Here is a 25,540-nt window from a genome sequence, read left to right as displayed (position 1 = left end):
TGTACGTGCAATATAACCTTTTTTCAATATTTTCATTTTTTAATGGCTTGATTAAACTGTACAAGTACCACAATTTCACCACCGGATACTTTATTGCTCTGTTTTTTTTGTTTTTTTTAATTTTTGTTGTTGTTTTTCGCCGTCCAGATGCGTCCATGCTTCTTTGTAAGAGGCTTTGTCAACCAACCTGTTTCCCAATTTTGTCATCTTCTGATTTGAAATAACATTTAGACAATTCGGCCATCAGTCTGTCATGCTGAAGTTTGAAGTAGAATTTTATCAATTGGTGTGTCATGCTTAAGTTTGAAATAGTTGGTTCTTCAGCTGATTAAACTTATGCTGCAAATATCATTTTCGTTGGCGTGTCATGCTTAAGTTTGAAAATAGCATTTTCTCGGTTGGTTCATCAGCTGATTAAACTTAAGTTTGAAATAGCATTTTCGTCATTGCATATTGATTGGATGCATCTTATTTTAGATATGTCCAAGTTTCTCTGTGTCACTGTTAAGTTTGAAATAGTATTTTTGTTTATCTGTCATGCTTAAGTTTAAAAAAATATTTTTGTTCATTTGTCATGCTTAAGTTAAATAGCATTTTTGTTGGTTTATTATGCTCAAGTTTCAAAGAGTATTTTTGTTGGTTTATTATGCTTAAGCTTCTAAATGTATTTTTGTTCATCTGTCATGTTTTAGTTTCAAATAGCATTTTTTATCTGCATGCTTAAGTGTGAAACATTTCCATTTGTCTATAATACTTAAGTTGGAAATAACATTTTTTTTGCTGGTCTGTCATTCTTAAATTTGAAAAACCATTTCCATTTCTCTGCAATGCTTTAGTTTGAAACAGCATTTCTGTTGGTCTATCATGCTTAAGTTTGAAATAGCATTTTCACTCGAATGTATAGATTAAATGAACATATCTTTTTATAGATCCATCCAATAATTGCTATTCGAAGCTCTGTCCCTTGTTTGGTCTGTCATGCTTAAGTTTATAAAGAGCATTTTTTTTTATTGTTAAATGCAAAACAGACTCTTTATTCACGCTTCCGATTGATGTATCATGATTATATGTGAAATAGCATTTTCAGCACTATCCGTGCAGATTGAATGGACGTATCTTAAGAAGACGTTGAATGGACGCATCTTAGCGTTCATATCCGTTGTGTTTTTTATTATACATTTTATTTTCAGTTATTTTATATCTTTTGTTTTCTCTTCATTTTTTTTATTATCATATCTTGTACCATTTTTTTCATTTTTTTTTATATCTTGTGTCTTTTTCATTTTTTTATTATTATATCATGTCTTTTTTCATTTCTTTTATTATATTTTGTCTTTTTGCATTTTTTATTATTATATCTTGTGTATTTTTTCATTTTCATATCTTGTGTCTTTTTTAAATTTTTTTATATATTTTTTTGTTTACTTTTTGTTTCTATTATTGTATCTTTTGTCTTCTTTTTTGGTTTTTTATTTTTTAGTTATTTTTTGTTTTATAATTTTTTTCTTTCTTTTTAATTGTTTTTTATTGTTTGCTTTTAAATTCTTTCAGCTTCAACATAAATTCGTGTAAGAATTGTAAGAAAAAAAGTATCAAATCTTTTTTTTTTCTTTTTTAATTTTTTAAATTTTAAAGAAAAATTTTGGTGAAATGTGTTTCAGATGAAATCGTAAAAAAACTCACCAAAATATGAAGAAAGGTAAAAATAAAAAAATGTTTTTGTTTTTAGAATTAAATAGAGGCTGAATAAAAAAAACAAAAAAAGTGATTATCTTGAACATTTCAACTTTGTCATGGCTGCCAAATGTTATGTCACACATTTCAATTGGTGTAAAGAGAAAAAACATTTTCGCCCCCGTTCGAGTTTTCCGGATTTTTTATTTTTAGTATAAAACTTTATTTTTTAAATTTTCTACACGAGTTTTAGCCGTACAAACTTGGCTTTATATATATATATATATATATATACTAGCGGGACCTGTGGAAATTACACAGCAGACTCATTCATATGTAATATATTGATGTTGACATTCTGTAGATGTTCAGTGTAAATGGAGACGCTCTTAGTTCTTTTGTTAAAACTATATAAGTATTTATGCAAAAGTAAAGTCCGGTCATAAAATACGCTTAAATATGATATTTTAATTCTTGCAGATTTCGTATATATTATTATAGATTTAATGTCCTATCGATTTTTATATATTTATATATTATAAAACTGCAATTTCAAAAATAAAAAAACATATCCATATGACTTGGGTGCATTAGCTTGAATCAAAACCGAAATAAAAATCAGATAAATAAGGAGAAAGGAAAAAAGAACCTCTTTAGGCCATAGCATTTCGAACCAATATGCTTTTCATCAGAAGAGGAATATATATATATATAGTAGGTTAATACTTAAAGTTTATGCATAAATTTATACTTTCGTATATTAATTTTATGTGAGTAAATTAAGTAGTTATATATATATATATATATATATATTAAAATAAAATTTGAAAATATGAGTGTAATTAAATAAATCTTGAAATTATCAATATTCTAGATAGATAGATATATAGATAGATAAACAAAGAAAATAAACTGATGACAAATAAAAAAAAAAATTACATTATTTTTTAAATTATCAAAAATTCAAAGACAGAAAATACATTAGAATTTCTTGCTTAATCCATGGAGTTTCGAAAATTTATACTTTTCTCATCAGAGGAAATAAATAGTCCAATAATGTAAAAGAAGACATTTCTGCAACAGTGTAAATAACAACAGTTTGATGGTTGGCACGACATTGTTTAATAGCCAACCACTTTTTTATGGAAATCGCTCAAGACAAGACATGAATCTACTTAATGTAAGGAGCTAACAATAACGAATGATGATTATTACAAAGACAGGAGATACCTATTAACCTTGAAAATGCCAAGGCTGTGGGTAGAAAGAAAACATGGCAGGAAGAGAGTGCTTAGAAAGAAGCTACTGGAATAAGAAGTCATATTATGAGGTATTAAAACAGCAAATTGATGGAGACCACTAGACCACCGAGTGAAACGAGCAGGAACAAAGGATACATGGAATAGATAAGAAAATTCTGAGGAGCACATGCCATAATAGTATTTGCAGAAAAGATTGAGACTAGTAACATCACGTCTGTGAGAGGGAAGTTGAATTGAAGAAAAGTGTGGGCCAATCAAATTACAGATACGTTTGTGCACTTTATCAAGAACCTTCAAATGAGACCCAGATTCACGAGCCCAAATATGACAACAGCACTCCATACATAATCTGATAGATTTTATTTGTGACTAGCAGGGAAACCCGACGTTGTCTGGGATTGAATGAGGATCAACAAATGTTTAACACCTCCATAATAAAAAATATTGTCATTGAAATCGATTGATCCCTGCTCTAGTTGGGAACCCATTGCAGTGCACCAGGAGGAAGCTTGACATGCCTTCCTGTAGTGACAATACAGTGTAGTCTACATTGCACTGTAGAAAATCTATTGATTTTATAAAATTATTTTTTATATATATAATGACTTGAATTAAAGTTTAAAATGCAAAAGCCAAGTATTATACTTCAATTGTGCTTTAAATAGAAACATTCATTTTGAACGCGCCTCTGTCATGTCAAAGAACCTACTGCTGATTTTATATGCTGAGCCTTTTGACTTGTGTGGTAATAAAACTTCTCAAATGCACTTGTGATGTTAGGCTGTGTAAGGTGTTAACTTTTGTCAAAATCGTCTGTTCCTTCTTGCATGGGATTATTTCGATTATCGATACTTATCAAAGACATTCCGATACAAAACCTATCGAGGAATACTGGCAGACACATAAAGTACTTTTGTGTGGAATTTCATAAAAATCGGCCCAGCCGCTTTCGAGTCCATAGGGAACTTTCTCTCTCTCACTCACTCACTCACACACACACACACACACTTCTTTTTATATAATTGTAGAAAAAGGCCAAGCTAGAAAAGGTAAAGACTATGCATATGATTATTACTGATTTTGCATAAAATGTTTCCATGACCCCAACCTAACCCTAGATTTGTAATATAATTCGTGTGCTTTTATGAAAAACATTGTTTGATTTTATTATTTGTTAATTAATAAAAGAAAATTAAAATGAAAATAATTTGTAATATATTTTAATTCTATTTGTTACTTCAAAAAAAACAAAAAAAACGAAAACAAATTTTTATTTGTGTGAAAAAAAAAAATAACACAACACAATAAACAATAAAAAAAACACAATAAACAATAAAAACAAAACACAAACAATAAAAAAAAAAACAAGCCAAAATAATACAACACATTGTTTCCCTTACACAAGTCGAAAAGTATACCGTGACATTCGGTAGGCATAATAACTAGAGAGTTGAAATGAGCAAGATAGCCAAAAAAAAAAAAATGAATAAATGAAAACAATGGTCAAAACATGCTTTACAGACTTGAATTTTCTATAGAAAAAAATTATGAGGTAAAAATTTGTAAGCAGTTACTTTGGACACATTTTGTGTGAACAAGTCTGAAATGTTTTTAAAGAATGTCACACAGATTTAGGGAATGGTGCCCTTGGGTCGAATTTTTAGGGAATGGTGCCCTTGGGTCGAATGTTGAAAAACGCGGGGTTGGGGTGGGCTGAAAAGAAAAACAATTGTGAGATAAAGAAATGTACAAACGGCCTCTTTTTTTCGCCACATTCGTGTGAAGAATTCTGGAATGACTTTAAAGAACGTTACACATTCTGAACGAATGGTGTCTCTTTGAGTTGAATGTTGAAAAATGGTGTTAGAAAGAGAGAAAGGAATATCAGACGTCGAAGGAGTAGAAGGAAGAGGAATTTTCACCAGACACAGCATTTCTCAACAGGGTTCATGGCACTTCCTTTTGGGCATTTGTAAGCTCTGGCAAATTCCACTGAATTTGACAATGGTCCCTTGACTCTGAAAGAAAATGTCAGAAAATAAAAAAAAATAAGTTACAGAAAATTGAAATCTGTAAAAGTAACTGTTATTATACGTTTAGAAAGAATGTTCGTCTTAAGACTTGAGAAATGAATTCCAATAAACAGAAGAGCTTTGCACCAATTTTATGTCATAAGAAGGAAGATTGCATCAAGTATCATGATGTTAATAAATCGTATATCTAGAATCCTTATTTTAATTTTGATCAAATTCCATCACATAAACATTGTAAAAAAAATGTGTCATATTCATATATCTCTACTATTATATAAAGGAACTTTGTGTGTGCGTATGTGTGTTTGTTTGCTTGTGTTTGTGTGTTTTTGCATGTGTGTGTGTTTATGATTGTGTGTGTTTGTGTGTGTGCTTTTTTTATTTGTTTGTGTGTTTTTGCATGTGTGTGTGTGCGTTTATAGTTGTGTTTGTGTGATTGTGTGTGTGTGTTTATGATTGTGTGTGTTTGTGTGTTTTTTTATTTGTTTGTGTGCTAGTGTTTATGGTTGTGTTTTCTCTGTGTGTGTTTATTTGTGTGTATTTGCATGTGTGTTTCTGTGCTTGTTTGTTTGTGTGTGTTTCTATGCGTGTGTGTGTGTGTTCATTTCCTGTAGACTCCTTAAAAGCTCAGCCGATTTTTAAAAAAAATTATACAAATGCGTCTGGCAGTGTTCTAAAATAGATTTTGTATAAGAATGTCTTTGATAAGTTTTGATAATCGATAATAATAAAAAAGTATTGATAATCGATAATAAAAAAAAATCCGATAAAAGAAGGAGCAGGTGATTTTAACTAATGTTAACTCCTTATACACTCTAACATCACAAGTGGATTTGAAAAGATTTGGGGCATGTGCAAAATGAATGTTTCTCTTTATAGCACAACTGAAGCATGCTAGTTGATTTTTGCATTTGAAACTTTAATTTAAGCAACTATATACAAAAATAATTTTATAAAATCACCAGTAGGTTCTCTACAGTGCAACGTAGATTACAATGTATTCTTAACTAAGTAATTGTTGGGAGGTATATGAAGCTTCTTTGCAGTGCACCACGATGGATCCCCAACTAAAGCAGGCAATCAATCGATTTAATAAAAAAAATGGGCTAATATACTGATTTCAATAACAATAAAATATGGGAGTGTGAAATATTCGTTGATCTTCATTCAATCCCAGCCCACATCGAGTTTCCCTGTTAATATATATATATATATATATATATATATATATATTATATATATATATTATATATATATTACATACACACACATTGTGTCCTTCCCGATATGGGTACGATTCTAACACTGTTTTTCTTTTCATTTACGCGTATGGTCTATGATCGTTTTCTTCTTCTGCATTTTTCCTTTTCATATACTGAAGATGTCCCCTGCAATAAGGGACGAAACGTTGATCATTTCATAAATTCATTCGGTTTTTCTTTTTTCAAAACAATATATATATATATATATATATATATATATATATATATATATATATACACTAGCGGGGGAGGGGGCATCCGGCTTTGCTCGGGCGTAAAATACGCTTAAATATGATATTATAATGTGTCCAGATTTCATATTATATTATTTTAGAGTAATGATTTCAAAAGTAAAAAAAAAAAAAAAGTATTTAAGTACCATCAGCTAGAATGGAAACCGAAGCTGTAGCATTCAAAGCTGATGACGTTACCACTGTACCAACGTAACACATATAAACTGATTGAAAATTAAAAATAAACTAAGATGAATGGACAAAATGTTTAACGATTTTTTTTCAATTTTGACCCATTTTTGACTCCTTAAAAATAATTTTAACCAGTTAAAGACCCATAAAAGAACGGCTAGTAAAAAAAATCCAATCATTTTTTTAGTGCTACTCTGCGACTTTTAATTTCGGAGGAGATAGAGTTTGAAAATATGGAGACAGACCGACAGGCATGTAGCCGTTTATATATATATATATATATATATATATATATATATATATATAACCAGGGAGAACCGACGTTGCCTGGAGAATGAATGATATCTAATATGCAAACGACTATATGTCGGTCTGTCAATCTGTTGGTCTGGTCTGTCTGTTTCCATATTTTCAAACTCTCTCTTCCAAAACTAAAAGTCGCCGAGTAGCACTAGGGACCTCAAATGATTGGATTTTTTACGGGCCATTAAAATTGTTTTAAGGGGGTCAAAAACATGTCAAAATGGAAAAAAAAACTTATACATTTTGTACGCTTATCTTAGTTTAATTTTTAATCGGGTTATATGCGTGTCACGTTGGTACAATGGTAACGTCACTGGCTTTGGATGCTACAGTTTGCATTTTGCATGATTCTGGCCCTTCCGATGAGTGAGTAGAAATAGATCGATTTTGAATTTTGTCATTTTGTTTTCTTAAAAATTTAACTGCGTTTGCTAACTCATTTTTCCCCAATCAAACAATTTAACCTGACTTGAATGGATGACCCGACGGGTCATGTTTTCCTAGTTTCTTTTTTTGTTTGTTTGTTTGTTTTTTTTTTAATTAATATTTGAGATCAATCTAATTTCTAATGTAATGAAAAAAAAATGGGAAAGAATTGTAGATTATTTTTATTTTGTAAAATTAGACTTTAGCAAATATTTTTTATGACACAAACGAAACAAAATTCGTGTTTTTTTTTGTTTTGTTTTTTTTCTTTCTTCTAATAATAACAAATGTAAATAAAATACCTGATTGGTCCCGGACTGTGACCTTCCGTTCGGATCACATTTAATGCTTCCTCGTCTCGCATTGTTCCACACCAAATCTACAAAAAATAAATAAATAAATAAAATTAAAATAATAATAATAATAAAAATATTAAAATACTGGCGTTGGCCGGTATACATTGTGTCAAAATTAGTTCTTCCTTTTTTTTATTACATGACCGTCAGATTAAAGATATATATTGTTAAAAAAAAAGGACTCTACCGACACATTCTTCCGCCATTCTCTATTTCATCAACTTTAAAATTATTTTTCTTCTGTCTTTCTCCTTTTTATTCTCAGCCCAATCTTCTCAAATTTATCCATCATTTTTTATCAGCCCACCGCCAGTCATTTACATGATCCAATGACCCATGATCATTTACACCGCCAGTCATTAAACGCCAATGACAACAAATACAAATTACTTAACATAAGTTGTGTTTCTTAAATTTAATGTAACATAATTGACAAATAGCACAATGTCGATCATCATCATTAAATGACGTAAACAATGTCGATCATCATCATCATCATTAAATGACGTAAACAATGTCGATCATCATCATCATCATTAAATGACGTAAACAATGTCGATCATCATCATCATCATTAAATGACGTAAACAATGTCGATCATCATCATCATCATTAAATGACGTAAACAATGTCGATCATCATTAAATGACGTAAACAATGTCGATCATCATTAAATGACGTAAACAATGTCGATCATCATTAAATGACGTAAACAATGTCGATCATCATTAAATGACGTAAACAATGTCGATCATCATCATCATTAAATGACGTAAACAAGTGTTATTTAACAGAGGAAAAATACATAATAAAATTTTTTATTAAAAAGAATTATTGTCTCTTCATCTTTTCCAAAGGGAATAACTTGTGCCTTGACAAGAAACGAAAACGTGATTGGATTGCGTCTTTTACATCATAAATATTCGGATTTGGAATACAGATAATAAAATTGTTTCTCTTCCAAATTGAGGGGGGGGTGCTTTTATCACACAACCAAGAATTCGGACATGAGCATTAACAGATCACCTGACTTCCTAATGCCACTGAGTGAAGGAAGATGATTTGTATGGAAGACACCAAATGCAATAATAAAGATAAATTTCACAAGTATTGATCATCTCTAACGTGTAATGTTTCTTTTATTTATTTTTTATATAAATGAATTCTATTAAGTAATTGGTATTTTTTTTAATCCAAGCAATTTCTAAAATAATCATTTTTAACTCACATCTGTTAATAATAGATTTTTTACCACGATTAGCTTCCGTAGCATTAGTAATTGATGAAGTGAAATTGTCCCATGCCAAAACATATTTACGACTGATAAAATGTCTCCATTTTAAGAAGTGAATTTGTGACCACTATTTACTTATTTATCAGTATTGGAAAGGCATCCAATGATATTCAAACTATCGGTCTCATAATATTTATATGAGTGTAGCATAGTACGTATGTGTGAGAAAATCAGCAGCAGCCGTAGGATAGCTGACTAGTGAAAATATCAGCAGCAGCAGTCAAGTGGGCATACATTGTTGGTTGGTTGGTTTTGTTTTACGGCATATCAACCCTTTTCAGGTTATTTAATGCCGAATCTAGTTATTTTAAGGAACAATTTTTAATGGAGTATATCTGTTTTTTTTTTAATGTCAGATTCTATTTAACCCATAGTTGGGACCCTAACAGGTACTACCACTCCAGGTCAGAGTGGACCTGGGAGCAATGGCAATTAAAGGGTGGCTCCACATTCCCCAAGGCCCACAAGGTGGGGCCTCACCATCGGATATAGTTTTAGGTCATATCCAGGACCGCATACATTGTCGTCATGGGAAGAAGAAGAAGAAGGAGGAGAGAAAAATAAGTAAAAAAAGAAAAGCACGTGGTCGAACAGAGAAGCAAACTACATGCCGGGGAAGATGGACAGGTGAAGTCGAAAGCGCTGACTATGGCTGGCGTTGGGTGGCAGAAAGAGAAACTTAAAAAAAAAAAAAAAGTACATGTAATATAGTGGAGCGTTGTAAACAATGTCGATCATCATATATGTGTGAAAATAATTTTGAAAGAAAATGGAATGTGTTATTTTGCAAGAACCACAAATAAATTCATTTTATTTGCACATAAAAAATGCAGAGTCGAATTTTGATTTCTTTTCGTTATTATTTCTTTTTTTTTTTTTTTTTTTTTTTTTTGCGACGGTACCAGACAACGTGCGAGTCTGAGTGGTTGAAATGTAATGACACAGTTCCAGTGTAACATTTTACATGGGGACTTATACTTGAGTTTTTAGGATATACAATTAAGGAGTTAGCCCCGGACATGCAAATTGATCGAGGCATCTAACCATATTCAAACAATCTCCCTTTTTCATAATATTTATCAGTACCAGGATTTATACTTGTGTGTTTGTGGTATACAATCAAAAAATTGGCCTGGGCACCAAATTAGTTGGTGTATCGAACCATATTTAGACTTCCTTTTTTTCTTAATATTTATCAGTGCTAGGACTTATACTTGAGTCTTTTAGATCAACGATCAATAGGTTTGCCCGGGGCATCAGCAAAACATTACCTTTACATAACACTACGTAGTAGGAAAATTGTCTTTCAAGAAAAACCTTCTTTCAAAAAGCACTTATCCTGCTTTGACAAAGTTCAAAATAGACTTTGTAACCTAAAAGTGGATACCCTTTTCTCTTCCGTACAACCTCTTTCCCGTAGAAAAGACTTTACGAGCCTGTCCTTTCTCTTTCATAATTTTCATGGCAAGTGGTCATTTAATCTCCAATCTATGGTTCCCCCTAGCCAAACTTTCATGAAAAAACACTTGTCTAGCTGAAACCACCATCAATAATTTCCCCCACTCTTTATCTGTGCCTAAACCTAAGCGTAGATTGCATGAACAAAGTTTCTTTCTTAGAACTGCATACAGCTGTGGAACTCTCTTCCGATTGCCTGCTCTCGAGCTGACTACAATATGGTCAAAACGACCCTGGTGTCTAACTCTGTCCCGTGGGGAGGCATAGTAAATAGGTACAATATGGTCGTCTTCAAGTCCAACATAAATAATTTCTTTGAGGAGCCGACCCCTTAAATAATCAAATTTACCAAATTTCCACTATTAATGATATTGTCCCATTGACTACATTAACCCGTATCCTCGAGTGGCTTCCGGGCCTTGATAAGTAGTGACTCCTATTTGCAAAAAAAAAAAAAAAAAGGGGGAAAAAGAAACGAATTAACTGACATAAAATATCTTTTATGGAATGCAGAATAGTGTTACTACTCGTACCAATTAAATAAAAGTCTCTAGAAGGTGACCAGCTGTGATGAAAGGTTCATTAAGAAGATTGAAAAAAGATTACAACGTGTATGATAACCAAATGATGTAAATAATTGCATGAATAGAAGTACTGTCACCAGAAAGGGGACAGTTATGGAGAAGGTGGTGGTGGTGGTGGTCGGGATTAAAGAAATTATTATAAAAAATAGATGTGATTCAGTACACAGGAGTTTTTTGTCCGTTTGTGGTCAGGGTTGACAAGACACAAACCATGTGACCCTCAGAGTTGCAAAAGGGAAGGAAGAAGAAAAAAAAGAAAAAGCAATTGAGGAGTATCAGAAAATATAATAAATTAAAGAGTAAGTGTGAGAATTGACGAAAAAAAAATAATAAACAGAAAAGTATCCAAATTATGTTTTACAATTTTTAATAACTAGAACGGTGTGCTCTACGAGTTCAAATTCTGATATATATAAATACTAGCAGCCTACCCGGCGTTGCCCAGTCGAAAAATAGCTTAAATATGATATTTTAATTTATGCAGATCTCATATTTATTATTACGGAGCCAATTCTCTCGTGATTTTTATAATTTCACAAATATCTAATATATATAAACTTTCTCGATGTGCTTCTTGTCAGTATTTACAACTTTTTCTTATAAAATTAAATTAAACTGAATATAGTCCACATCATTACTCCTTACACCTAGCAGTTGTGTTCCGAAATTCCAAATTTGTTAATTAGTTTAGAAGTAAATCATGGGTATACAGACATCTCAACATATACACATACATATATAATATATATAATTCATATAATCTATATACAGTGATGATCATATTTATTGGCACGGTAAAATAAAAGTTAAATTTTGTCTAATAAATTCTAAAAAAGGGATTAAATTAAAAAAAATAACAAAGTATATTATGTATTTTTAACTGGCCTTTCCGATGCAGCAATCGGATTTTAGAAAAAATAAATAACAAAGGAACAACAAACATAATTGCAAAAAACCCTTGTTCAAAACTATTGGCACGATTTATTTAATAATCAATTGTATAGCCTTTGGCCTTGATTACCTTCCTCAGTCGCTTTTCATAGTTTACAACCAAGTTGTTGCACTCTTCAGTAGTAATTTTAGCCCACTCTTCCTGACAATAATCCTCCAATTGAATAAGATTCTTAGGCTTCCTTTGCATTACCCTCAATTTTAATGTTCTCCATAAATTTTCAATTGGATTAAGGTCTGGGCTTTGTGATGGCCACTCCAAAACATTAATATGATTGTCCTCAAGCCATTTCTTAGTCAGTTTAGCCGAATGCTTTGGGTCATTATCTTGCATGAACCACCAACGACGACCAAGTGAGAGCTCTTTAGCAGAGTCTTTCAGGTTTTCATCCAATATTTTAACATAATCTTCCTTTTTTATGCTACCTGTGACCTTAACAAGTCGCCCTGGTCCAGAGGCAGCAAAGGATCCCCAAAACATCAAACTGCCTCCACCGTGCTTCACTGAGGGTATGGTGTTCTTAGGCAGGAAAGCTTCGCCAGATTTTCTGTAAATATAAGACACTTTATTATGGCCAAATAACTCTATTTTCGTTTCGTCAGTCCATAGAACACGTTTCCAGAATGCAACATCTTTATCAATATGACGTTTTGCAAAGGCTAGCCTTGCTTTCAGGTGCATAGGCTTCAATAAGGGAGTCTTTCTCGGACGACATGCTTTTAAACCAGCTCTCTTCAAAACTCTACCAACTGTATGTCGAGATACATTCACTCCAGAGGTGCTCTGTTCATCAACAATCTCCCCAACAGAGATCCTTGGGTTTTGTTTTACTTGTCGAACAATTTTCCGTTCATCCCTTGGGGAAAGAATCCTTTTTCTCCCTCTACCCTCTAAACTCATAACGTGGACTTGCGATTTGAACTTGTTTATTATGGCTCTAACAGTGGATTTTGGAAGGTTTAGCTTCTTTGAAATCTTATCATAGCCCTCCCCATTGGTATGGCATGCTACAACAAGCTTCCTGACGTCTTCGCTGTGTTCCTTAGTTTTAACCATGGCGATTGAAAATTATAATTTAGTCACTTATAATAGTTTAAATAAATCGCTATCTAAAAATTATCTGAAAAAAATTATTCACTGAATTAGCGTTAAACAAGCATAATATGGCTATAAAAAAGTTCAGAAAGCACGTAAACCGGAAATTGATTGATATTATACTGATACTAAAAGAAAAACAAAGCCGTGCCAATAATTTTGAACAAGTGTTTTTTGCAATTATGTTTGTTGTTCCTTTGTTATTTATTTTTTCTAAAATCCGATTGCTGCATCGGAAAAACCAGTTAAAAATACATAATATACTTTGTTATTTTCTTTAATTTAATCCCTTTTTTAGAATTTATTAGACAAAATTTAACTTTTATTTTACCGTGCCAATAAATATGATCATCACTGTACCTTACACTTTATATAAAAAAGAGATGTACTGCTTCATTAGTGATGAAACATAATCTTTTGAAATTATTAAAAGTTGAAATGTTAAAGGAGAATTTTACTAGTGATTTTTTACCGATTCCGATGCAATAACTGATTCTGTTTTAAATTCCCTGATTCCGATACAATAACTGATTCTGTTTTAAATTCCCTGATTCTGATACAATTACTGATTCTGTTTGAAATTCCCTGATTCCAATACAATAACTGGTTCTGTTTTAAATTCCCTGATTCCGATACAATTACTGACTCTGTTTTAAATTCCCTAATCTGGATACAATTACCGATTTTGTTTTAAATTCCCTGATTCCGATACAATAACTGATTCTGTTTTGAATTCTCTGATTCCAATACAATTTCAGATTCTGTTCTAAATTGCCGATTTTGATACAATTATCAGTTCAAATACAATTGCTGATCACGTTTTAAATTTCTGATTCTGTTTTAAATTCTCGATTCCAACACAATTCCTTTCTTTTTCTTTTCAAATATTTTGCACATGCATATATTTTCCCAAATGTAAAACAAGCACTTGTTAGAATGATTTATAGATTAAAAATTTTTCTGGCAGTTAAAACTAAAAAAAAAAAAAGCCAATTCATTTCATTTTAGTCTACAATGGAAAATTAAGTGTTAAACAAAATAAAGTACAAAAAATAAACAACGAAAATAATCGTTTTTGGCATCGGAAAAGAGGCACTGATTTTTCCGATTCCGGTATCAATTCCAATACTCCTAAAAGTTCCGATTCTTCCTATTTTCTCGATTTCGATTCTGATTAATCCTCCCAACACTAATTTGTGTAACGTGGCTGTGATTTTCAGATTACAATTTCCAAAAAAAAAAAAAAAAAAAAAAAAAAAGACAAAAAAATTCTCACCCTTGCATAGTTGAGAAAGAATAATTGCTGATGTGTAAGGTTGACGCCCGGTAGCGGCAACTCTGCTCCATTCTCTTTCACCCATCGGTTATATGCCTGCAAAATAAAAAAAAAGTGTACATTTCATAACAAATGAAAAAAAAAAAAATGACATAAAATTGGTCTGAGAACAATACAGTTGTTTATGATAGGTTTAAAACAAATTCTATCTCATATTTTACATTGGGTATGGACCCACCGCGTCAGTTAACATATAATCTATATAAAATATAATAATATACATAAAACTCTTGCTTGCTTGAATCTTGTCTTCAACGATCGGGCGATTTCATTTTTTTTAAAAAAGGGATGACAGGTGAATTTATCTATCTATCTATCTATCCATCTCTCTCTCTCTCTCTCTCTCTATATATATATATATATATAGAGAGAGAGAGAGAGACAGACAGACAGAAAAGAGGGTTGCCTTTTTTCTGTTGTTCTTGGCCTTGATCAAAGTGTAGTATCTGTTCTGGCAGATACTGCAAGCAAAGACCATATGTGGGGTTGCCTCCACATATAAGAACCTTGGTCAATGTAGGGGCAACCCTTCATACCAATTGTCACTATCAACCTCCCCTACTCCCCGGGGAGTTGGTCCCCATTTCCCCTTCATTCCTCACTTTAAAAATCGGCCTTATGCGTACTTTGCTCGGTGGGGGAGCAAATAAATACCCTATCTATCCATCTATCCATCTATCTATAAAAATTAACATGTCTGTCTGTGTGTCTGTGTACATATCCCTACGCAATAACTCTGTCAATTTTAAGTCTATAGACTCGAAATTTGATATACAGTGTACTGAGATTTGGGAAAATCTTTGTGATCGATTTTCGGCCAGAAATTTGGTTGTTAAGGGGTTAAAGTTCAACGATTTGACCTTTGAGAACTCTACCAAACTCCTCCGACAATTTTGGTCTAAACACTTAAAATTTTAGATATAGGTTCCTTGGACATGGATCTAACTTAATAACTTAATTTGAGTCAAAAACAATAATAATAGGGGTCAAAGTTTAAAAAATTGACCGCTTTTTTTTTTTTTTTGCTCCACATGCACCTCCAAACACCCGGACAAAGCCGGGAAGAGGTGGATGTAGTTTGCTTGAAGCATTGTATAGTATGTAGTTAAATGGAATGTGTAGAAGGCTGTATAATGCAGAGGTAACAGAAAGACACAAGCTGAAGCAGGTTAGAAAGTTTTATTAATACAACTTACAAATACATGTGTACATATTCATTCCAAAAATGTTCATGTACAGTCAACTTGACAGTCGTCATCGTGATCATTATTTAGGTACAAGGACAAATTAAAAAGCAATCTCTTGGCTACTGAAATAAATCCTGCGCCTCGAAAACTCTGCGATTGATAGTAATGAATGGAGGTCTACATGCTTCAATGGCATTATAAATACACTGTCAAACTTTGTCAAATTGCATCAAACTAGTGAAAGAAATAGATTATCATCCGCTGTCCCATAATCCGACAATTCACACTCTTACATTATTTATGAACTTCTTTGTAGATCATTGGCTGGACTGAAATGCCAAGTGCGACTCACACACAAGGCTAAATAGACGTAGTTGTAAGAACCTCTATATGTCGAAATATATATATATATATATATATATGCATATGGTTCTGGCTCAGAGGCTAAAGAATGAGGGGTGAAGAGTTGCATGTTTTGGCTTTGATTCTAGCTGATGGCACCCAAGTCATATATATATTTTTTTAGTCTTAATATCATTACTGTTAGGTTTAATATAATAATCAATAGAAAATTGTCTCTATAATAATAAATATCTGCATGAATTAAAATATCATATTTAAACGTATCTTATGACTGGGCAATGCCGAGTGGCCTGCTAGTAAAGTATATTTTTTTAAGACAATAATGTTATTTTTTAATGCAACTATTAATTCCAGACTGCTTTCTCACAACCAAGGTTAAACACAGAACAATGGAAAAAGTCCATCGCATACATTAAAATAAAAGGTGCAATGATGGAAAAATTGCTAACTGGTCAGTTACTGAAATTTCTGACTCGGTTCACCCAAAGTTTTGTGGATTTTCAAAATGTAGTGCGAGTGAACAATTAGTAGCAGAGAAAAACCTATTAGAACTCATTTGGTGCCGTGACCAGGATACTACTCGTTTTCTTTGTAGTTTATTCATAGCAAGACTGATTTCTCCCAACCTATTTCATACACAGAACAATGAAAAAGTTTATGCATAGATTTAGACAATGATTTCTTAGGCAAAGATAGAAAGAATTTGCTGACTAGTCAGTTGCCGATATCTATAACTGAGTTGTGTACACACCCAAAGTTCGATGGATATTTTAAATACCGAGAGTGTAGAACGGTTAACAGAGCAACTCATTGGAACTTATTTGGTGCCGTGATCAGGATACAATCCTCTTTTCTAACTTGCTTGATCAGAATATAAGTTGGACACAGCACAACAAGAAAATGTACCTACTCATTGATCAAGTTAATATTTTCTCAAGCCAAAGCAGAAAGAAATTTCCGACTGGATAGTTGCCAAAATTTCCAACTAAGTTGTATCAATTCCAAAGTTCTGTAGATCTGAGCACAGAACAGTTGACAAAGCAACGAGTTGGAACGTATACAGTCTATGACACACTTAGACCAAAACACTTTTCTTGATGGTAGCTTCCTTTGGAAGCATTTAAAATTCTTAGTAAATTCTCGTATATTAAAAGATTAAAAGTTTGAGAAGCTACTTACACCCAATTATTTGATAGAAATCAAATCCATTGCTATTTGTGTCTAACTCTGAAAAATCTATATATCTAGATGTGTGTGTGTGTGTGTGTGTGTGTGTGTGTGTGTAAAGGCATGTATATCTTTTCAATTGAAATTTACCCAATGCGCCTGTTTCAATCCTCCATTGTCGGCAATATTTTCACCTAAAGTGTTTTTTCCTTTGATCTGTAATGAAACCAAAAATATGTCAAATTAAAAAGCAAATAAAATGAAAAACAAACATGGAAAATTCAAAGCAATATTAAAAAATAATGTTTTATGGAAATTTCACCAGACAACACATGAAGCTACTTGTTGTAAGGAGCTAACAAGAATAGAAGATGATTATCGCAAAAACAAGGGATGTCTATTGAAAAGATTCAAGCTGACGGTAGGAGGAAAACAATGAGCAGGAAGAGAGTTCCACTACCTTGCAGTTCTTGGAAAGAAGCAACTGGAATAGGAAGCTGTATTACAATGAAGTATTAAAACAGTGAATTGATGAAGACCGAGACCAACAAGTCAAACGAGCTGCAACAAAAGAAGCAGGGAATAGATCAGACAATTCTAAAGAACACGTGCCATAATAGTATTTATAGAAAAGACTGAGACTAGCAATATGCAATAGAGAGGTTATAGAGAAAAATATAGAGTGGGACAATTAAATTGCAGATACATTTGTGCATTTTATCAAAAAAAACTCGTCATATGATCAAAATATCTAAATTCGTTTTTATTTTAATTCTTCTAATTAGCTTTAATTTTCAATTAACTCAACAAGCGACTCATCTCTGTCTTATTCTCATTCTTGTATTCTTTCTCTTCATGTCATTTGAACCCTTGCTCTTATTTCATACGGTGCCTATCAGTTTCGTTTCTGTCACTCTCTCACTATTTATCTGTCTACTGTGATGCTAAATCTAATAATTAGTAATAAATGGTGATATTTACAACTAGAAATAAAAAGTAGGTATAAGGCTCCTAAAATTTGTACTAGAACTGTCTGCAAGGACCCGTGGCACAGTGGTTAGAGTACTGGGAAAAATCAATTGTAAAAGTGATATTCTCTTGAAGAGGTTGAAGGTTCAATCCTCAGCATGGGTGACCGAAAAATACATTTGCGAATTACTTAGGACCTCTATTCAGTCATGGCTGATGGAACACCCCCGTGAAGTAAATAAAGGGTCCTGTTTGAAATTCCGTTCAAATTCCCAAGTTCGACAGAAACATTCCTGAGTTCGACAAGATACACCTGAAGAAGTTCGGAGGTTATATCGACCGAAACGTTGTGAAAATCACACTCAAGATGAGAACAGTAGTCTGATGAATAATAATACAAATAACCAATCCTCATCTCAAAAATTCAGATACGTAAATCTAAGAGTTTTTCCTATGTATTTTCATGGAAATCGTTCCTGACAAGGCGTGAAGCCACTTGATGTAAAGAGTGAACAATGATGAAAGATAATTTGACCATAATCTAGAAAAGAAGGAAGTAAACAGTCAGCGGCTACTGGAATAGGAAGCTGTATTATGATGAAGTAACCAAACAGTAAAGTGCTGGAACAAAAGAAGCAGGGGAATAGATCAAACAATTCTGAAGAGCATATGCCATAGCAGTAGTATTTATAGAAAATAAACTGAGACGAGCAACATCACGTCTGTGAGAGAGAAAGGTTACAGAGAAAAAAAAAGGGTGGGAGTCAATCAAATTATGGATACGTTTTTGCACTTATCAAGAACCTTCAAACGAGACAGAGATTGACCAGCCCAAATATGACAACAATACTCCATGCATGGTCTGATAGTAGAATTTGTAGAGAAAGAGAATAGCCTCACGTGTGAGAAAGTCTTCAGAGCGATTAAAAGACCCAACTTTATGGGAAGCAGAAAGGGCAATGGATCTAATAAATGGACTCCAATAAGGATTTGATGAGAAAGAAAGACCAAGAAGTTCCAGAGTCGATTTTTCTTCAAGAGCAGATCTGTCTATGAGAACCTCAGGAAGAAAGAGACATAACTACAATTGAAAGATATGAGCTGAGTCCTAACGATTTGTCAATAAAAATTGATACATTTTTGTATGGATCAATGTTTATCATTCTTTCCGTTGATATTGTCTTTTCTCCTGCAGATGGCTCATATGTTAAAATAAAGCTTATGATAGTTTATATGTTAAAATAAAATTTTTGATGGCTTATATGTTAAAACTTTTGATGGCTTATATGTTAAAATAAAGCTTATGATGGCTTATATGTTAAAATAAAAGTTATGATAGTTTATATGTTAAGATAAAACTTATGAAACTTATGATGGTTTATATTTTAAAATAAGAGTTATAATGGCTTATATGTTAAAATAAAACTTATGAAACTTATGATGGTTTATATGTTAAAATGAAAGTTATGAAACTTATGATGGCTTATATGTTAAAATAAAACTTATGATAGTTTATATGTTAAGATAAAACTTATGAAACTTATGATGGTTTATATTTTAAAATAAGAGTTATAATGGCTTATATGTTAAAATAAAACTTATAATGGCTTAAATGTTAAGATAAAACTTATGATGGTTTATATGTTAAAATAAAACTAAAAAAAAACATTATAATGCATTGATTGTTCTTATTGCAGTACATGCAACTTAAATATTGACTATACTGGCAGAACATCATTATTTTGGAATACAATTTTTGTCAGCTTGTCACGATTAGGTTTGAAACAGAATTACCGTTGGTCTGTCATGCTTAAATTTAAAAAATTGTTTTGATTGGTCTATCACACTTAAGTTTGAAATCTATTTGTCATAAACATTCGAATGATGCATCTTATTAAAATCAGTCCAAACACATCTATAAGCATCTTTGTCACTCGATTGGTCTGTCATGTTTAAGTATGCATTAGAATTTAAAGTTTTGATCGGCCAAACTTAAGTTTCAAGTGTGCCTACAAAAAAAAAAAAAAAGGAAAATTTTGTTTAGTGGCTCAGTGGTTCTAAAATATTCATTTAGCATTAGTAGAAAGATAAGAATGGCAACTTCTACTTTTGGATATCGAAAAAAAAAAAATACTGATTTAGTGCAGGAAAGACATAATAACACATCTGAAAACCTAACGATATTATTGTAAAACCCTTTTAATATACCATCCCTAATAGGCCCCAATTGAAATGAAAGGCTCTCATCTTTGGCAGCTTACCTTCACTCCTAACCTGAAATGAAGCACATACATCAAATCTGTTGCCAATATCGCTGGAAAAATGATTGGATCATTCTACTGCTCCGGTAAATATCTCACTGCCGATGAAATGCTCTATTTTTATAAGAGCCAAGTACGCCCTAAAATAGAGTACTGTTGCTACATCTGGGCAGGAGCTGAACGGCGCGCCCTATCCTATCTTGATAGAGTTCAAGATTGGCTTCGAAACCTAGTAGGTGATGCCGTTTTCTTTTCCCTGCAAACGCTTTCCCACAGAAGAGACGTTGCAAACATGTCTTTGCTCTATCGTGTTTTCATGGTAAGTGCTCGTCTGAGCTCCAATCTATGCCCCCCCTTTGCCAGAGTTTCACAAAAAACAGTCGACAAACTACAAATACTATCAACAATTTCCCTCACTCTCTATCTGCGCCTAAATCTAAATGCAGATTCCACAAACAAAGTTTCTTTCCAAGAACTGCCTGCTTGTGGAACACTGTTCCATTGGCCTGCTTCCCAGATAACTACAGTATAGCAGCCTTCAAGTCTAATGCAAACAAATGCTTGTTCAGCCATCTCCTTAAATAATCAAATTCTACCCAATTTACACTATTAACAATTACTACACTACCATCTTAAATTCATTAACCCTTATCCTTGAGTGGCCATTGAGCCTTTATAAGTGGTGACAACCTTGTAAAAAATATATATATATATAAAATTATATTGTAAAATATTACCAAGAAAAACATTTAGGCCTGTATTCTATGTGTACATATTGAGCCAGAAACGTTTAGTTTAAAACCATTGAAACAAACACAGATCAACATTCTTTATTCCTATTTACAATGCCTCCCCACGAGACAGAGTTAGACACCAGGGTCGTTTTTTAATGTGGATAAAAGGAATAAAAAAATAAAAATTGTCTCAGTCATGAAGGATTTCTCCTCCACTAACAGAGAACAAGAAATTGAAGTTTAGTATCTGAAGAACAGATACTACACTTTGATCTTGACCCAGGTATTTATTTGCTTCCCCACTGAGCAAATTAGGCACAAGGCCGATTTTTAATGCGAGGAGTGAAGGAGAAATGGGGACCAGCTCCCCGGGGAGTAGGGGAGCTGGATAGTGACAATTGGTATGAAGGGTTGCACCTACATTGACCAAGGTCTTATATGTGGGGTTTCCCCCACATATGGTCTTTGCTTGCAGTATTTGTTCCGGCAGATACTACACTTTGATCTTGACCCAACGGCCAAGTCTTTATCGAAAACATCTAACACATACAATGTGTATGATAGTGCACAGAAAGGTCTTCTGCTTTGATTATCTCCCTTGGAACTTGTGAAATTCTATTGACAGTTATTTCCCTTTGAGTGCATTTTTTACTTTATGAGGCAACTTCCTCTTTTATTTGTAATATAAGCAATATTACTTACGTGTAAATATCAGTCTTTCTCGAGGTGTGTGTATGTAAATAGAAAAAACCTTGCAACGTGTGTTCATTTTTTATTCTTTTGTCGTTGTCAGTTTCCAGCATGAAGTCAACAGTCTGTTTGGATCAAGGTGCGTCCTTTTTTAAACTTTTGGCTTTAATAATTAATCAAGATCTATTATCAATAAAATACAGGTTGGAACGATAAAATTGTCACCATAGAAAAGACATGATTCCATTTCCGTCTGATGAAAACCGGTTTTCTTTTTTTTGTTGTTGTTGCAGACTTTCTACTAGTTGGCCAGCTATGTACCTATCCCAAGAGCGATAGAAGCTTTCTATCATGTCTGAAAGTGACACAATGTTCAATGAGCGGGATTGGAGATGTGCCACTGTACAACTCATGCTCTCTACTGATCCAAGTTATGGCAGGACTATTGCCAGCACTCTCAAAATGCAAATCCGGATGGTTCAACGCTTAAGGGCATGCCCAGAGTGATGAAAACAAAGTTTCCGGCCATGATTATGGTCTTTGGGGTAATTTCAAGTGAGGGCCACATCATGCCACCTCAAATATTTGAAGTCAGCTTAAAAGTCAACACCAAAGTGTACCTAAATGTGTTGAAGAGTGTGGTCATCCCCTGATGCAATCAGGTAATTGCTGGCAGACCCTGTGTGTGACAACAAGACTCGACGCCAGCCCGCAAGTTCAAAGAGACCCAGGCTTGGCTTCAGAAGGAGTACTACAACTTTGTACCCTTCTCTCACTGGTTCCCTTCCTCCTTCGACCTTAACCCGCTAGACTACTTCGTTTGGTTATACATTGAGAATATCACCAACATGACCTCCCACAACACCAAAACCAGCCTGATCGCTGTCATCTGCTGAGTATTCGCCAAGTTCTTGCCGCTGATTGTGGAAAAGGTATAATCCCAGTTCTGGACCTATATCAAAGTGGTGATTGAGGCTGAAGGCGGCTACATAGAATAGATGTCAGCTGTACTACATAATAAAGTTACCTGAGTTGATTTTTTCAATAAAAGGTTTTAAATAAAGCTGTAGTGATGTTTTCTTTAGGGTGACCATTTTATCGTCCCACCCTGTACTAAGTTTTATATCTGTCCACCCCCTCCAAAAAACAAAAAACAAAAACCAAAAAAAAAACGATCCTCTTCCTTAGCTCAATAGTTCTGGGATCCTTATCTGACATTAGCAGAAGAATAGAAATAGCACTCTCTGCATTTGGACATCTAGAAAGAAAGATATGGAACAGGAAAGACATATGAAGACTTTTCATTTAAGATTTAAAAATACATTTGTACTTCCTATTGCTGTCATCTGCTATTCTGACTATTTGCCAAGATAATTCCTACTGCTATATATATAAGTTATAGTTTCTATTGTTGTATATGCAAGTAATAATTTCTGCTGTATATGTAAGTGACAATTCCTATTGCTGTATATGCAATTTATAGTTTTTATTGCTGTATATGCAAGTTATAGTTTTTATTGCTGTATATGCAAGTATTTTTATTGCTGTATATGCAATTTATAGTTTTTATTGCTGTATATGCAAGTATTTTTATTGCTGTATATGCAATTTATAGTTTTTATTGCTGTATATGCAAGTTATAGTTTTTATTGCTGTATATGCAATTTATAGTTTTTATTGCTGTATATGCAAGTTATAGTTTTTATTGCTGTATATGCAAGTTATAGTTTTTATTGCTGTATATGCAAGTTATAGTTTTTATTGCTGTATATGCAAGTATTTTTATTGCTGTATATGCAATTTATAGTTTTTATTGCTGTATATGCAAGTATTTTTATTGCTGTATATGCAATTTATAGTTTTTATTGTTGTATATGCAAGTTATAGTTTTTATTGCTGTATATGCAAGTATTTTTATTGCTGTATATGCAATTTATAGTTTTTATTGCTGTATATGCAAGTATTTTTATTGCTGTATATGCAATTTATAGTTTTTATTGCTGTATATGCAATTTATAGTTTTTATTGCTGTATATGCAATTTATAGTTTTTATTGCTGTATATGCAAGTATTTTTATTGCTGTATATGCAATTTATAGTTTTTATTGCTGTATATGCAATTTATAGTTTTTATTGCTGTATATGCAATTTATAGTTTTTATTGCTGTATATGCAAGTTATAGTTTTTATTGCTGTATATGCAAGTATTTTTATTGCTGTATATGCAATTTATAGTTTTTATTGCTGTATATGCAAGTATTTTTATTGCTGTATATGCAATTTATAGTTTTTATTGCTGTATATGCAAGTATTTTTATTGCTGTATATGCAATTTATAGTTTTTATTGCTGTATATGCAAGTTATAGTTTTTATTGCTGTATATGCAAGTTATAGTTTTTATTGCTGTATATGCAAGTATTTTTATTGCTGTATATGCAATTTATAGTTTTTATTGCTGTATATGCAAGTTATAGTTTTTATTGCTGTATATGCAAGTATTTTTATTGCTGTATATGCAATTTATAGTTTTTATTGCTGTATATGCAAGTATTTTTATTGCTGTATATGCAAGTGAAACATGGACTATATTAGCAGAGCATGAGAAGAATCTCAATGTCTTTGAAATGAAATGTTTAAGAACTATGCTTGGAGTAAATTTTCAAGATTAGATGGAGTAGTACAGATATGAGAAGGAGACTCAATATTAACTGATCTATAAACAATGTTATTCAAAAAAAACAAAAAGAGATTAACATTGTTTGGACATATTTTTCGACCACCAAATTCCAGTTATGTAAAGAAATCACAAGACGATTATTAAAGAAATGGGCTGAAAACTAGCTGAAAACACTATCAATAATTTTCCCCACTCTTTATCTGTGCCTAAACCTAAACGTAGATTCCATGAACCAGGCTTCTTTCTTAGAACAGCATTTCTGCTGATTACAATATGGCCGTCTTCAAGTCCAACATAAACAAGTTCTTGGTGAGCCGTTCTCCCTAATTAATCCAATTTACCAAATTTCAACTACTAACAATTACTACGCCATTGTCCCATTGACTACTGAACACTCTTTAACTCTTATCCTCGAGTGGCCTCTAGGCCTTGATAAGTGGTAACTCCTATGTAAAAAAAAAGAATGGGGCGAGACTACCATGCTGCTCTTCTCAGATGAATGACTAGCCCAAGATCGTGATAAGCATCAAAATTTTGTTTTTAAGCATGTGGCGAAGTTTCTAAAATATGAACATACATAGGAAGTTATAAAGTATGTACATACATAGTAAGTTATAAAGTATGTACATACATAGTAAGTTATAAAATATGTACATAGACATTAGGTTATAAAGTATGAACACATATAGTAGGTAATAAAGTATGAACATACATATTAAGTTATAAAGTATGAACATACATAGTAAGTTATAAAGTATGAACATACATAGTAAGTTATAAAGTATGAACATACATAGTAAGTTATAAAGTATGAACATACATAGTAAGTTATAAAATATGTACATACATAATAAGTTATGAAGTATGAACATACATAATAAGTTATAAAATATGTACATACATAGTAAGTTATAAAATATGTACATGCATAGTAAGTTATGAAGTATGAACATACATAGTAAGTTATAAAGTATGTACATACATCGTAAGTTATAAAATATGTACATGCATAGTAAGTTCTAAAGTATGAA

At 32.4% G+C, this 25,540-nt stretch overlaps 1 protein-coding gene across 1 annotated transcript in view; it reads right to left on the bottom strand.

The window, feature by feature from the left end:
- Positions 1-4,632: 4,632 nt before the first annotated feature.
- The window catches only part of LOC145261201 (neprilysin-1-like), a 268,434-nt gene continuing 247,526 nt past the window's right edge, over positions 4,633-25,540 (bottom strand). Inside the window, exons 19-22 of the mRNA XM_080119541.1 lie at positions 17,328-17,393; positions 14,401-14,496; positions 7,688-7,764; positions 4,633-4,954 (exon numbers count right to left, since the gene is read on the bottom strand). Coding sequence (XP_079975667.1) covers positions 4,855-4,954; positions 7,688-7,764; positions 14,401-14,496; positions 17,328-17,393 — 339 coding nt within the window. The 3' untranslated portion in view covers positions 4,633-4,854. The remainder of the gene's footprint in view (positions 4,955-7,687; positions 7,765-14,400; positions 14,497-17,327; positions 17,394-25,540) is intronic.

This window comes from Euprymna scolopes, chromosome 37 (genome assembly GCF_053919585.1).
Source record: "Euprymna scolopes isolate OS-2025 chromosome 37, ASM5391958v1, whole genome shotgun sequence".
NCBI lineage: Eukaryota > Metazoa > Mollusca > Cephalopoda > Sepiida > Sepiolidae > Euprymna > Euprymna scolopes.
The sequence above is the reverse complement of the archived record's forward strand: the minus strand, read 5'-3'. Positions and strand labels throughout refer to the sequence as shown.